Source organism: Pimephales promelas, chromosome 2 (assembly GCF_988280905.1).
Source record: "Pimephales promelas chromosome 2, fPimPro1.hap1.1, whole genome shotgun sequence".
Lineage (NCBI taxonomy): Eukaryota > Metazoa > Chordata > Actinopteri > Cypriniformes > Leuciscidae > Pimephales > Pimephales promelas.
This window is the reverse complement of record NC_142770.1, coordinates 7,435,608-7,450,153: the sequence shown is the minus strand read 5'-3', so window position 1 is coordinate 7,450,153 and position 14,546 is coordinate 7,435,608. Positions and strand designations below refer to the sequence as shown.

General features: G+C 36.8%; 1 protein-coding gene across 1 annotated transcript in view; it reads left to right on the top strand.

Moving 5' to 3' along the window:
• Positions 1 to 1,828: 1,828 nt before the first annotated feature.
• Positions 1,829 to 14,546, top strand: part of tspan7 (tetraspanin 7) — a 32,102-nt gene continuing 19,384 nt past the window's right edge. The window contains exon 1 of the mRNA XM_039682256.2: positions 1,829 to 1,983. Coding sequence (XP_039538190.1) covers positions 1,903 to 1,983 — 81 coding nt within the window. The 5' untranslated portion in view covers positions 1,829 to 1,902. The remainder of the gene's footprint in view (positions 1,984 to 14,546) is intronic.

Genomic DNA, 14,546 nt, shown 5'->3' with positions numbered 1-14,546 from the left:
GACGGTCTCTTCTCGGCCATAAAACTGACTCACAGCGGTACACACCTGTTGATGAGTTAATAAACCATGAATAAACGCTGTTTTGTAAGTTAACAGTCAGTCTTACCTGAAACTTACCTTGAGCAAACAGTCGTCACATTAGTAGCAGCTAAACACATCTTCGGGGAGTCGCTGTCGTAGGTATGTCGTATTTATTTTCATCGATATAGACTTATTTATCATATTTAGAGGCGCTGTCGTATTTATTTTCATCGATATAGACTTATTTATCATATTTAGTGGCGTCAAAGGCCCTCGGGGACTGCGATTTTGTGCCGTGATCACGAGTGCTGTGTGTTTTGGGTGTTAATACTGGGCTAGCGTCACGTCTTCACACGCGGACTCGAGCATGACGTGCTCTGCGCGTCCCCGTCCGTGGCTCTGCTGTAAACTGTAATTGCTGAGAGTCTAATCTCACTCCACTGGATTCTCGATAGTTTGCAAATTTGGAGTGCCAAATATAGCAGGGCTGTGTGCTGAATCTGAAGCCGAACTGTGAACCTTTCACACCAGGCTGAAGGATCACATGAGAGAAGCTGACTTGGAATGAATAGGCCTAAATCTTATCTAAACCAAGGTCATTTTACACTGTTCTGATCTAAAACGTGACACTTTTCTAAATTGGATAATTATTTTTTGGGGCCATAATAATCAGTATTAAGGTTTTTTATGTGAATTTAGACTTGATATGGTTGTAAACACTGTAAAAAAAAAATATTTTCATGATTTATCACGTTTGTCTTTTGTTAAATCAACTTGGATAGCTAATGGGATTCAGAAATAATATTCTGAATCCCATTCATAATATAATATATTTAGAATAGTTTGTATTATTTAGAATAGTTTGTATTCATTAAACCAATCTCCATTGTATTAACTCAATTTTTTATTTCAATGAACTCCAAATTTTAAGGCAACCATGTAATTTACTTTTTTAAACCAACAATAATGATTTTCCATAGTATCTTTTTGTAAAATATCTTAGACCCACACTCAATTTTTGTGACTTTTTTATTCCAGATTATTATAAATAAAATAAAACAAAACTAATTCAAAGCTTTATTAGGTTTTAACATTCTGTTTTTATGTCATTGTATGCATTTTATTTTATTGACATTAAGATTTACATAATGAGTATGTTATAAGTTTTCAATAAACCTACTGCAATTTCTATATTTAAATATCATAAAAAGGTTCATTTAAATATACTGATTACAGACTAAAATTGTATTTCTATATAATATTTTTAGAATAAATAGGCCTATATTTAATATTTTACTTAATTTTTATTTTTTAATATTAGATTTGATATGGCTCCAAATATTCAAGCAAAAATATTTCAGACCCCAACATATACAGTTACTTAATAGTTTATATATATATATATATATATATATATATATATATATATATATATATATATATATATATATATATATATATAATTCTGTCTGTCCTTGATTGACTTTGCATACAATTACTATTTTTTTATTTTATTGATATCGATGTTTGCATACAACGCTTAAAATTACTCTTTATACGTTTATTAAATGATTGAAGGCTAGTAAAACCAATAAAGGAGAGTCAATAAAATAACAAATATTTTTTTCATCACTGTTTCAATGACGCCAAGGCACCTATCTCACCTTTAGCGCAACTATCGTCACTGTCATGTGACGTCCAGTAGAGGGCGTCGCGTCTCAAGGGCGGGGATTGAACGTTCCCTTCGCTCCCTCTGATTGGCCTGTTGGAGTAGGGCGGGACCTTTTCGGGGTATATCGCCCTCTGATTGGCCAGGCGGATCTAGAGTGACTGAGGCGCAGAGGCAGCGGAGAATCACAGCAGCACAAACCCACTGCGCTCATGGCATCAAGGAGAATGGAGACCAAACCAGTCATAACCTGCCTCAAAACGCTCCTCATCGTCTATTCCTTCGTGTTTTGGGTGAGTGACCCTCATTCATTAGCGTTTTTCAGCGTTTAGTAGTTCTGCAGCGTGTTATGAAGCATTTGAAAGGATTTATTACCATAATAAGGCGTTTGTTGCATTATTGCGCCACTGAAATCAAGTGCATCTCCATCATGGCAGGGCTGGACCCCACTGAGGCCATTTAGAAACACAAATATGATTATTATGTATATATCAATAATTCTGTTCAAGAATAAGATACACAATCTTCTATTTTGATGCCAGTGATGAAAAACAATGTATAAACGCTTGCTTTATTCCGTTTTTAAGACGAAAAACGAGACGTGCATGATGATTTTGGACGTTATTCATTCATATTGAATTAATATTAATGTTTAAATATGGACAGCAGAACATTATTCTTTATGAACTGAATATTAATGCCCAAACACACACAGCATTCTGAATTATTAAATGACTATTAATGTTCAAATATGACCATATCATGTACGTTATTCATTATAATTGTAATATTTATGCCCAAATATGGTCATAAGCTGAATATGATTGATCATGAATTAAATTTTAATGATCATTTTAAATAATTAATTGAATATTAATGTCCAAATGTGTGCATCTTCTAGACAGTTAACAGGTTTATTAGGGTTGCAGTCACCTTCCTCTCTCTGTCATAAGAGTATGAAGCAAACCTCAGCCTCCTCATCCTCATGGATGAACATGATGCTTTCTGTCTGTGAGTAGCGGTTAACTGTTGCATCATGGCACCGCCCCGTATTGATGTGTGTTTGATGACTGATCCAACCACCATTCAGTTTGATTCCAGTATATTATCAGCGTTAGCCTACATAACTTATTAGTTATTATTAACAAACATTGTTGCGTATAAGAACATAGTTTAAGATATATACATGAAGTCTGCTTAATCTGGCCAAAAAACATACATTTAGAAAAGAAAGAGACTGACATGTGAAGCGATCAACCAGAGTTTTGTTTAGTTTTTTTCGTAACGAAACGAATCTGAAATACTTGATTAAAAATAATACATTGTTAATAGACTAACTTGCTAGCAATCCTGGAAAATCCTGTGAAATGTAAACAGACTAAGGCTGGGACTAGAAACTTTTGATTTATATTTAAATTTATATGAATTTTAGTGTAGGTTGGGTCTGTAAAGCGTTACATGTTTGCTAATGACTAATGCAAGATATTCTAAAGCGTTTTCGTAATAGTTTTGTAGCCTGAAGAAATTATTCGTTAAGAATTAGATAAATGTTCTACGACACCATTTTATCACTCATTATTGTTAAAAAATTTTGAAAAATTGGCCAAATAATTGAGCAGATGCCCCATTTGATGCGATTTACACTGTAAAAAAATATTTTCAAGATTTGTTATCACAACATTTTTTCTTTTGTCAAATCAACTTAAATAATTGATTTAGTTGAGATAACTTATTATTTTGAGTTTCTGATGATTAAATCAATCTCCTTCATTGTATTAACTCACTTTTTCCATTTTAAGGCAACCAGGTTACTTCATTTTTTAAGTTAAACCAACAATATTTTTTTACAATGAATAATGAATTACGCAAAATTGACATGATTCATTCATTTGCAAACCAACTGGACATCAGATGCCACTATAAAAGTTATGTGGCGTGTTAAAAAACAACAACAACCAAATATTCAAGAAATGTGAACGTTTGGGAATTGAACAACTGATCTGAATATATTTAATGATTAATTTAGCTGAATTTTGCAGAAACTGATTGTCATTCTTTGAATCTGTCTTTTGCGATATGTCCAAGTTCTTAAAGGTACAGTTCACCCAAAAATTAAAATTCTGTTATAATTTACTCACCCTCAAGTTGTTCCAACCCTGTATGAGTTTCTTTCTTCTGCTGAACACAAAATAAGATATTTTGAAGAATGTGGATAACCAGACAGTGGTCGGCAGACATTTTTCCTACTATGAAAGTCAATGCTATCAACTTTCTTTGAAATATCTTCTTTTTAGTTAAAAACTCATACAGGTTTGAAACAACATTTTTGGGTGGACTATCCCTTTAAAATCCACATTTAATGGCGACTCTCATGTATTCAGACAATAATGATGCATGATGGGAAATTGTTTTAAATGGACACAGGGCACATCTGATTGTACCTGTATTGCGCTGAAGCTGTGTTTCCTCAGATCTCATGTAGGTCAACAGCACTGAGTTGTTTGTGTTAGTAGGTAACCGTCTCCATCACATTCCCGTCTGTGCTCACTGGAGCTTCAGTAATGCCGTGTGGCGCATTCGCCACTGTTTAGCTCTCTTTCAGTCTGTAATCCCACTCGGCACAGTGATGAGAGTGCCTGACCCAAATCCAGGCCATGTGTGGACCGTAACGCAGCGTAATTCCACTGTAGACCTCTGATAGACTGCACATTTAATCAAGAATCAAACTGATTGGGGTGAATTCGCATAACAAATCAGCATTTTCGCTAGTATTATTTTCCAATCGATTCAAAATCCAGTCTATCTCTGTGGTAAAGGCACTAAAATAGCGTATTGTTTTTAAGTAATTAAGCAATGTTTGTTCAATCCCTAACTAAAAATTGGAATATCGCATACAAAATTTGCGAATCAAGCAAGTACCATTTCCATCCAAGAGAACAAAATCGTAACTTGCTGAGAAAATTGGCGCAAAATATCTGTAATAAAAATGGAAGTTGCGGCAATCAGGGAAGAAACGCTGGCTCTTTCTTCCTACATCATACATGACTTGTAAACGCTGTTATGTTATCTTTGTTATGTATGTTTGAGAATGCAATCATGTGCAACATTTCTGGGAGGTTATTATACCAAACCATTTTGATGACAAACTTTGGCTGAGGCATTTCAGAGCGACCAAACCAACATTTAGGATGCCGTGGGATGTGATTGGTCCGCTGGTTAGTCCAATAATCCAATCAAATCCTGAGATTTAGTTGTGCATTGAGGGATTTATTTGGTAAATGTGTTACCATTGCAGTTTATATGCACGTTTTCTTATCGGATTAAAAATTATCCACCACAGTTGAGCATCGTTTTTTAATGTGCATTTTTAAAGGGATAGTTGCGTAATTCATTATTCATTGTACTTTGAAATTCACTTTGAAATTAATTTTTGTTATGTTTTGGCTTACCTCAAGGGCATCCAAGATGAGGTGTTTTTGTTTCCACAGTAGTTTCAATTTTGATATTTTTAGATCAAACCGTTCTTGTCTGTCAGTCATATAATGGAGGTCTATGGTCACCACCTCAAAGAGCATGGACAGAGAAGTCCAAATTAAACATGATTTGTTGACTCGTAAATGTAAGTACACATTGATGGCCTAAGACACGAAACGAGCGGTTTGTGTGAGAAAACGAATAGTATTTATATCGTTTTTACCTCTTGTAATCACAGTCACGTCCAAGTGCTCTGATGGCGCAAACGCTTTACAAGAGGTAAAAACGATATAAATACTGTTCGTTTTCTCACACAAACCGTTCGTTTCATGTCTTAGGCCATCAATGTGTACTTACATTTACGAGTCATCAAATCATGTTTAATTTGGACTTCTCTGTGCATGCTCTTTGAGGTGGTGACCATAGACCTCCATTATAAAGCGAATTTGATAGAAAATTAATTTTTTGACAGAAAAAAATGATTTATTTGACATACTTTTATCCAAAGCAACTTGTAGTTCATTTAATGTGTTCATTTTATCAGCATTTGTTTTCATTCTTTCAAATATTGTTAACGTGGAGTAGTACTGTAGTTATGGACATTATGCCATTTATAAGGACTCTTTTAAATAGTTTCTGCCCAATAAACAACACCAAACTGAATTGTGGGCTTGCATAACAGCTAAGCACAAGTTAGAAATGAGCTTTGAATCTGAACGAGCAAGCGAACGGGGGCGTAACTGAAGCAACATGTGAAGAGAGAGGCAGAAATTAGATCGAGAGCGAGTGAGTGACAAATGAAAATGGAGTCAGTGTCATTTCTCCGGTCTTCCTGTCAGCTGTTCTGGGCCTGTTGGGGTCATTCTGTTCGATGAACGCAGACAGACGGAGCTCTGTATGTCCTGCTGTCGACCCTCGAAACACATTCACACCCTCTGTTCTCCCAGAGGCAGATGGGAACAGGCCTACAGGACTGGGAAAAGACAGATGACGCATCGCCTGTTGCTTTGAACGAAACAACCAGTGTGTTTCACACCCGTCTGGTTTAGATTTTATTCCACATGTTAACATGCCTCTATTTGAGGAGATAATCTTACACCTTCAGTTAAACACACTCAAGCAACACGTTTCCAGTGACTAGGCATTTTTCTGTCCTCGCTGAAAGCAAAAATGCTGTAAAGTGACACAGCTAATCATAATGGTGCGTTCACGTCATATTGGAATTAACTTAATTACTAGCATCTGACTTCCAATCCAATCTCATAATTACAAGTTAAAACCCTGTAAATGAGAAAATGTTGTTTCAACTTGTAAAATAAGTGTTCATACTGCCTTAAAATGTTAAGTTTAGCCAACTCAAATAACTTAACTTAGTACAATTTCACTGGACTAAACTTGCAAGCATGAATACTTAACTAACTAATAACTCTACATACAGTATTTCTGTTAAATATGCCGTTCCTTAAATAGCCAATGTTATGTGGTGTGTTTTCTTGGTATAATTAATATGTGGAGTTGGAATCAGGACCAACGTGATTTTGGTTACACTTTATGTTAAGGTGTCAATATTACAGTGTAATTTTACATTTAAGTACTGAGTAATAATAATTAGCTACATGTACTTAGGGTTAGGGTTAGGACTTGGGTTTGGTTTAGGGTTAATTACATGTAATTATACATAATGTATAGGTATTACTAGTAACGACATGTTACGTGTAACAATGAGACTGTTAAAATAAAGTGTTAAGGCCTGTTCAGACTGGGACGAATTTTGTGCGATTTATTCGCCGACGTTTAATGCCTCGTGACAAAAAAAAGGGCGCCAATGTGAGTGTGCACACTGACGCGTAAAAGCGTCATTTTAAAAAAAAAAACGCCTCGGGTTCGTTTTTTTTTTTTAGTTTGACGCGCCGCGTCAAAAACTATCCGACCAATGAGATTGACGCTTTTGCTCACGTGTTTGAAGCTTCTAAAGTTATAGTAAAACACAACTTGGGGGCGCTCAAACACAAAACGGTCTTGCCGAGCACACATATGCAACGGCGAAAAAGATATACGTCAAGTAGCGCCGCCGTCTACACGGCCAGGAAGAAATAAGACGAGGAAGATGCGAGGCAAGATGAATGTAGACCTGCTGTTTTCGTTGGCGCTAGAACATAAAGAACTATATGACAAACGCGACAGCGACTACAAACACCTTGATAAAAGAAAACTGATATGGAGTGCTATTGCAGAGCAAATTGGCGCCATCTAATGTCAGGGAATGAATTTGCATGTTCACTCGGCTCATCGTCAGCGAAAATCGCTTGGGTGTGAACACAAAAAACGCGTTGAAAAACGCTAACGAATAACGCGCGCTGATATTCGTCCGGGTGTGTACGGGCCTTTATTGTGATTTTTATTGTGGGTGGAGCTTGCAATTAACAACAAATTTTGCTTTATACTATATTTCCTGTAGACTTACTGCAAATTAAATCTTTTTACCGCTATTTCATGGTGTATGAGAGATGAATCAATTTAGACATAAAGAAATTATGTTCATTAAAAAAATGGGATGCTCAATAAATCGATATCCATTGAGAAATGGTTCATAATAATTGTACTTTGATTCGAACAAATGGTTTTCTGTCCGGAAACTATTTTTAAAGAGTAACTAAACCTTAAACCAACTTTTTTTAGTTAATGATCTGTAAGAATGGATCTTTATTAATACCAGTCATTGATTCGAGTAACTTTTTTGACGTTTGTGTATAAAGTGTTTTATTTTTATAATATATGTTGTAAAAACGTCTTAGTGCTGCCCTCTTCAGGTTGAACGGTGGCTACTGCAGTTGAAATTTCCTATTGGATGTCAGCGGTTCTTCGTGACGTACTTAAAATTTGTAACAAATTTTGAACACATATAATTTGACAAAATTCCATAAATAAGATAATCATTAACCAGTTACCAGCGTTTAAACATAACCTTTTTTGGAATATTTGTATTTATTTTATTTATTTTTTTACTTTTATATGATGCTCTGCCCAAAATGTATTTGTTTTTGTTCTTTGAACCGTTTCTAATCTTCAGTGTGAGCACTGATATTATCTAGAGATCCAAAAGAAAACCCCAGATGTCGGTATGTTGCCCATGAAAGAAATCTGGATCTCCAGAGCTGAAATTAGCATCAGGATTGCAGTACATCCGTTCGGTTCATATTTCAATGTCGTCGACATTATTAAAGCTTTGGTTGTAAGTCAACACCTAATGCCACCTTTCCCCTGTGTGCGCTTTCCTGGGAGAGACCCGATGGGTCGATACGATTGATTAAGCATGTAATGTTCTGTAGATCTGTCACCTCAGGATTTGACAGTGTGTGTGTAACTGATACACACCTATAATGGCATGTGTTTATGTGTGATCCCAGAGTTCTCAGCATCTTAAAATAGCTCGCAAGAACATCACAGTGAGCGACGGGAATCCTGTTCTCACTAAACTCTCTCCTGGGAACCGAAGTGCCACGCTTTGCCGAGTGAAGTATAGACGGACAAGTAATTTAAAAATCCTAAAAATCGGAGAAACAGCTCGGCTTGTATTTAAAGGCTTGAATTGATCTTCTGTTGTCGCATATCAATAATGTAATGAAAAACTGTCATCAGGAGGATAAGAGTATTGCTTTTTCCATCATCAGATAAATCATAAAATCGCACAGCAGCAATGTTTAGAGTTAGCGTTAGCGTTAGCGTTAGCAAGCTTGAAGATAAAACGCTTTGAGCTAGAAAAGCTTTCTGATGTTATAGAGGAAACTTAAACCACAGAAGTCGTATTTTCAAAATATCTAATGTACAGTAAAAATAGCTTCTTGTTTATAATGGTAGACATAAAAAATGCTAGTCTTTCATGGTGGAGTTTCTTCGCTAACAGTAACGTTGTTGTGTTTCTTATTGTAAAAAAACAAATAAAGATAAGAAACTTGAAGAAAAGCTAACATTTAGCTTTATAAATTATGTTGATAATACCTTTTTGTGATAATCAGACATTTAAAACGAATATTCTCCAATAACGGTAGCTACACTATAAAAAACAATTTTAGTTTAGCATAGCAAATTTGAAGCTAACTGTAACATTGTTATTGAGCTCTAAAGGCTCCGCCCTCTTCTGGAAACTGGGAGGGGGAAACAGCTCATTTGCATTTAAAGATACACACACATAAACGGTGTGTTTTTCCTTCCAAAATACAGTATAGCGAAGTGTTTATTCTGTCAGAGAGGAAATTATACTGTCAGTACTTAATTATTATTATGGTAATTAAAGGGTGCTATTGGACTTATTTGACCAATAAGTAGCCTATAATTGGTGCTTCTGTAATTGGTGCCATTTGGAGATTCTGGAGTTGCCCTTCTCTTGAGTTATTTTGCTCTTAGCCAGCGTTATTAGCATTGGCAGGCCTGTTCATTACAAACAGACAATTAAAAACTCGTCCGGTCCAGTTTTCCCAGTGGCTTTGGTGTTATTATGTAAATGAGAGAGTTGTTGAATACTGCAGTGCTGCTGATATATTCTGTCCTCTTTAGTGTGTGGAGGCGGTTCTGTTTGTTTATCCTTAAGCTTGATAATATTTTGTCTTGTGTATTCTTTTCAGTGTTATCGTTCCCTCTGGAATGCAGAGGTGGAGTGATCAAACCACTTTATTCAGATTTATTCAGATACAACTTCACTGTCAAATCTGAAGGAAAACAAACTTGTGTTAAGTGTTTAAAGCAGAACAGTTTGGTCAAAAGAAAATTGTATTATTTTGATAAACATTTAATTGTAAGTAAATTATGTCCCATTCTGTTTTTATTTATAATTGTTGCCAAATGTACACCTCTTTCACACAAACATGAGTTAATTAAATAATATTCAGATCAAGTAGACCAATCACAACAGACTGGGTCATCTGACCAATCAGAGCAGACCAATCACAACAGACTTGGCCATCTGACCAATCAGAGCAGAGTAGACCAATCACAACAGACTGGGTCATCTGACCAATCAGAGCAGAGTAGACCAATAACAACAGACTTGGCCATCTGACCAATCAGAGCAGAGTAGACCAATCACAACAGACTGGGTCATCTGACCAATCAGAGGAGAGTAGACCAATCACAACAACAGACTGGGTCGTCTGACCAATCAGAGCAGAGTAGACCAATCACAACAACAGACTGGGTCGTCTGACCAATCACAGCAGAGTAGACCAATCATAACAGACTGGGCCGTCTGACCAATCAGAGCAGAGTAGACCAATCACAACAGACTGGGCCATCTGACCAATCAGAGCAGAGTAGACCAATCACAACAGACTGGGCTGTCTGACCAATCAGAGCAGAGTAGATCAATCACAACAGACTGGGTCATCTGACCAATCAGAGCAGAGTAGACCAATCACAACAACAGACTGGGTCGTCTGACCAGTCAGAGCAGAGTAGACCAATCACAACAGAATGGGTCGTCTGACCAATCAGAGCAGAGTAGACCAATCACAACAGACTGGGCTGTCTGACCAATCAGAGCAGAGTAGACCAATCATAACAGACTGGGCAGTCTGACCAATCAGAGCAGAGTAGACCAATCACAACAGACTGGACCATCTGACCAATCAGAGCAGAGTAGACCAATCACAACAGACTGGGTCATCTGACCAATCAAAGCAGAGTAGACCAATCACAACAGACTGGGTCGTCTGACCAGTCAGAGCAGAGTAGACCAATCACAACAGACTGGGTCGTCTGACCAATCAGAGCAGAGTAGACCAATCACAACAGACTGGGTCGTCTGACCAATCAGAGCAGAGAAGACCAATCACAACAGACTGGGTCGTCTGACCAATCAGAGCAGAGTAGACCAATCACAACAGACTGGGTCGTCTGACCAATCAGAGCAGAGTAGACCAATCACAACAGACTGGGTCGTCTGACCAATCAGAGCAGAGTAGACCAATCACAACAGACTGGGCTGTCTGACCAATCAGAGCAGAGTAGACCAATCACAACAGACTGGGCTGTCTGACCAATCAGAGCAGAGTAGACCAATCATAACAGACTGGGCCGTCTGACCAATCAGAGCAGAGTAGACCAATCACAACAGACTGGGTCATCTGACCAATCAGAGCAGAGTAGATCAATCACAACAGACTGGGTCATCTGACCAATCAGAGCAGAGTAGACCAATCACAACAGACTGGACCATCTGACCAATCAGAGCAGAGTAGACCAATCACAACAGACTGGGTCGTCTGACCAATCAGAGCAGAGTAGACCAATCACAACAGACTGGGTCATCTGACCAATCAGAGCAGAGTAGACCAATCACAACAGACTGGGTCGTCTGACCAGTCAGAGCAGAGTAGACCAATCACAACAGACTGGGCTGTCTGACCAATCAGAGCAGAGTAGACCAATCACAACAGACTGGGCTGTCTGACCAATCAGAGCAGAGTAGACCAATCACAACAGACTGTGCCATCAAAATTAGTGTTTTTGAACATGAATGCATGTAAACCTGTTGTAGGATACCTCCAAAACAAAATTAGGAGCCTTGAAAATAGCATAATAGACTCTTTAAATATTAATTTCAATTATATGTATTATTTATTATTTATATCGGTATATGTTTCCCATACAGTAGTATTACTTTTCTGTTTTCATTAATTCATGAGTCCTGTAAAGTGATATGGCTCAGCCAGTTAAATCTTCACAGATCCGTAGCCCTTCTCTAAATGTATAATCCAGGCTTGAATCATATTAAAGGAAGCTTTAGACACTCTTGACTCTTAGCTGACCAGGTGCTCATGCATGATCCACCAGAGACGCGTTTATATCAATGCAATACCCCAAAAGGACAATTTTGCCTCTAAAATCAAGCATGAAGAAATGGTTCAGGAATCAGTGTATTATTCCCACGAGTGCATTCAGCCGGTTTCAGACTCCAGTTTGGTAAATATCCAGAACAGGAAGATGTTTTTCCGCTGGGATCGCTCTTAAGTGCTTGGAAACATGATCTCTGCCTTTATTATCTGCATCAAACACTCATTGTGGTTTTGTAAACATTAAGCGAACAAAAGCTAAAAGAGTGTCTGATCATTGCACTTTCAGATCCTCTTGAGGTCGGATGGCATGACCCATCAGAAAGGAAGATTCAACCTCAAATGGAAATGAAATTCAATTGGGGTTTGATTGGTTCTGGGTGAGTTTGTTGTTGGCAAGGAAATTTGATTGAGGACTGCGAAGGCCAAAATATATCATTGTTGATTCTGCGAGTTACATTCAGATGTTGATTTATTACCATGATTAATCTTCAATTGCCTAAAGGCATTTAAAAGTGTCCGGGTCCTCCGGGAACATCCTGTTTGGCGTTGTGCTGAGGGCGTTTAGTGATGGATGAGGGATGAGGATGGACAACGATATGCTTTGATTATGTGTTTAGATGGATGGGAAGTCATAATGTTGCTGCTGACAACCAGTAAAAGAAAGCCAACCCAGAAAAGAATGTTTCAATTAGTCAAAGAATCCTGGAAAGAAATGTATCACGGTTTCCACAAAAATATAAAGCAAAATAAGCAAATCTGCATATTAGAAGGATTTCTGTTGGAAAGAAAGAAGTGTTTTTTAGTAATTTACAATAAAAAATAGTAATTTGGGTAATGAATAAAACCATTTTTAAAAGTGTATATGAATCATAATGTCTTTGACTTGCATAATTAAACATCTCCATAAAGTCTAAATTCAACACTTTGAAAAGACTCTCCGTTCTGCATTTCTGGAATATTCCTAATTAGTTCCCGACTGTGGAATTTAAAGGTGACTGGGATTCTTGTCTTAAGGTCCTGTTATCCTGGAATGACACCGTGAGTAGTTCTACACAGGCCTGTTAATGAAAGAGATGCTATAATTAGCCGCTAGCTTGAGTCGTGGTGCTAGATGCCTGTGTTTGCGATTAGCAGCTTACCGCCTATGGGGAAAGCTTTGCTATGTGTGTGCAGCAGCACGTAGCGTCTGGTTTACACGTAGCACAGGTTTACTTTTTTTGTACAGTAATTTTTGTTTTTGCCGGTTTGCTAACTTGTTTGTTTGCTAATTTATATGTAGTAACGTTGAGGATGCTAGGATCATCTGAGTTGTTGTTGCCAACAGTTAGCATGCATGTTCTGATTTCCACAGAAAATGTGAGCGACACTAGCCCATAAAAAATCAATAGTAGTGTGTCAAGAGTGTCCACCAGAACATTATGCTATTGCTAAGTTGTGCTAAATGTTTTTAGGACATTGCTTTGCAGTTGCTAGTGGTTGCTAATTGACCAAAGGCATAAAGAAACCACCCCACCCCATATTGTTGTTTAAAGCACAACATTTTGAGAGATAATTTGCTAATAATGATTTCCTGTGTACTACTTATTACAGAAATAATATACTTTAAAAGTATATATTTAAGTCTGAACTGATTGTAACATTTTTTTCAGACACCCATTAAATGAAATCAGATGAACTTTAGAGTGCTTTTTGACATACTTAAGTAGGACTTAAATTGGCCTACATCTTTATTTGTAATTTCATAATCACATGCTGGATGCTTGTGTTTGCGATTAGCAGCTTTACACTCGTGGGTAAAGGTATGCTAAATGTTTGCTATGTGTTAGCGGCATAGCGTCAGGTTTACACGTAGCACATACAGGTTTTTATTTTTTTTGCACAGTAATAATTTTTTTGTTGTCTGTTTGTTTTGCTAACTTGTATTAGCTGTTATGTTGAGTAACTTTGCGTCAGGTCAGAGGTCACTCTTCTGGAACTAGACTCACGTACGGCTGTTACCGGAAGCCAGTGATTATAGTTTCTAAATATATAGTTATAAATAGTTATAAATATAGATATTTTTCTTACAAAAATGCTTTACTTTAGAAGGCCTTTATTAACTCCTTAGAGCCGGATGGATGCACATTTTGGGGCTTCAAAATCTCAAGTACTACTCACTTCCATAATAAAGCTAGGAAGAGTCAGGATTTTTTTATATAACTTATATAAAAATATATTTTTTATTAATAATTTATTAATAATTATAAAAATAATAATTTTTTGGGTGAATTAAGTAATGAAAGTGTACTCTTTAAGTACACTTAAGTGACCCTAATTTTATCTGGAAGTCGTTATAAAAATGTACTTTTAAGATTTTTGTGCACTTTCAATACAATTAAGTGCACTTTTTTTTTTTTTTAGGATTTTTAGATAAAATTTGTTACTCAAACAACCATTATAAATTTGTGTAAATGCCCAGCTGGCATTTTAACGTTGAGATACTGTTGAATCAACGTAGGTGTCAGTGTTGGATAACCGTTCAATTTGAGGTTGTAGTAGCTACAAATAATGTT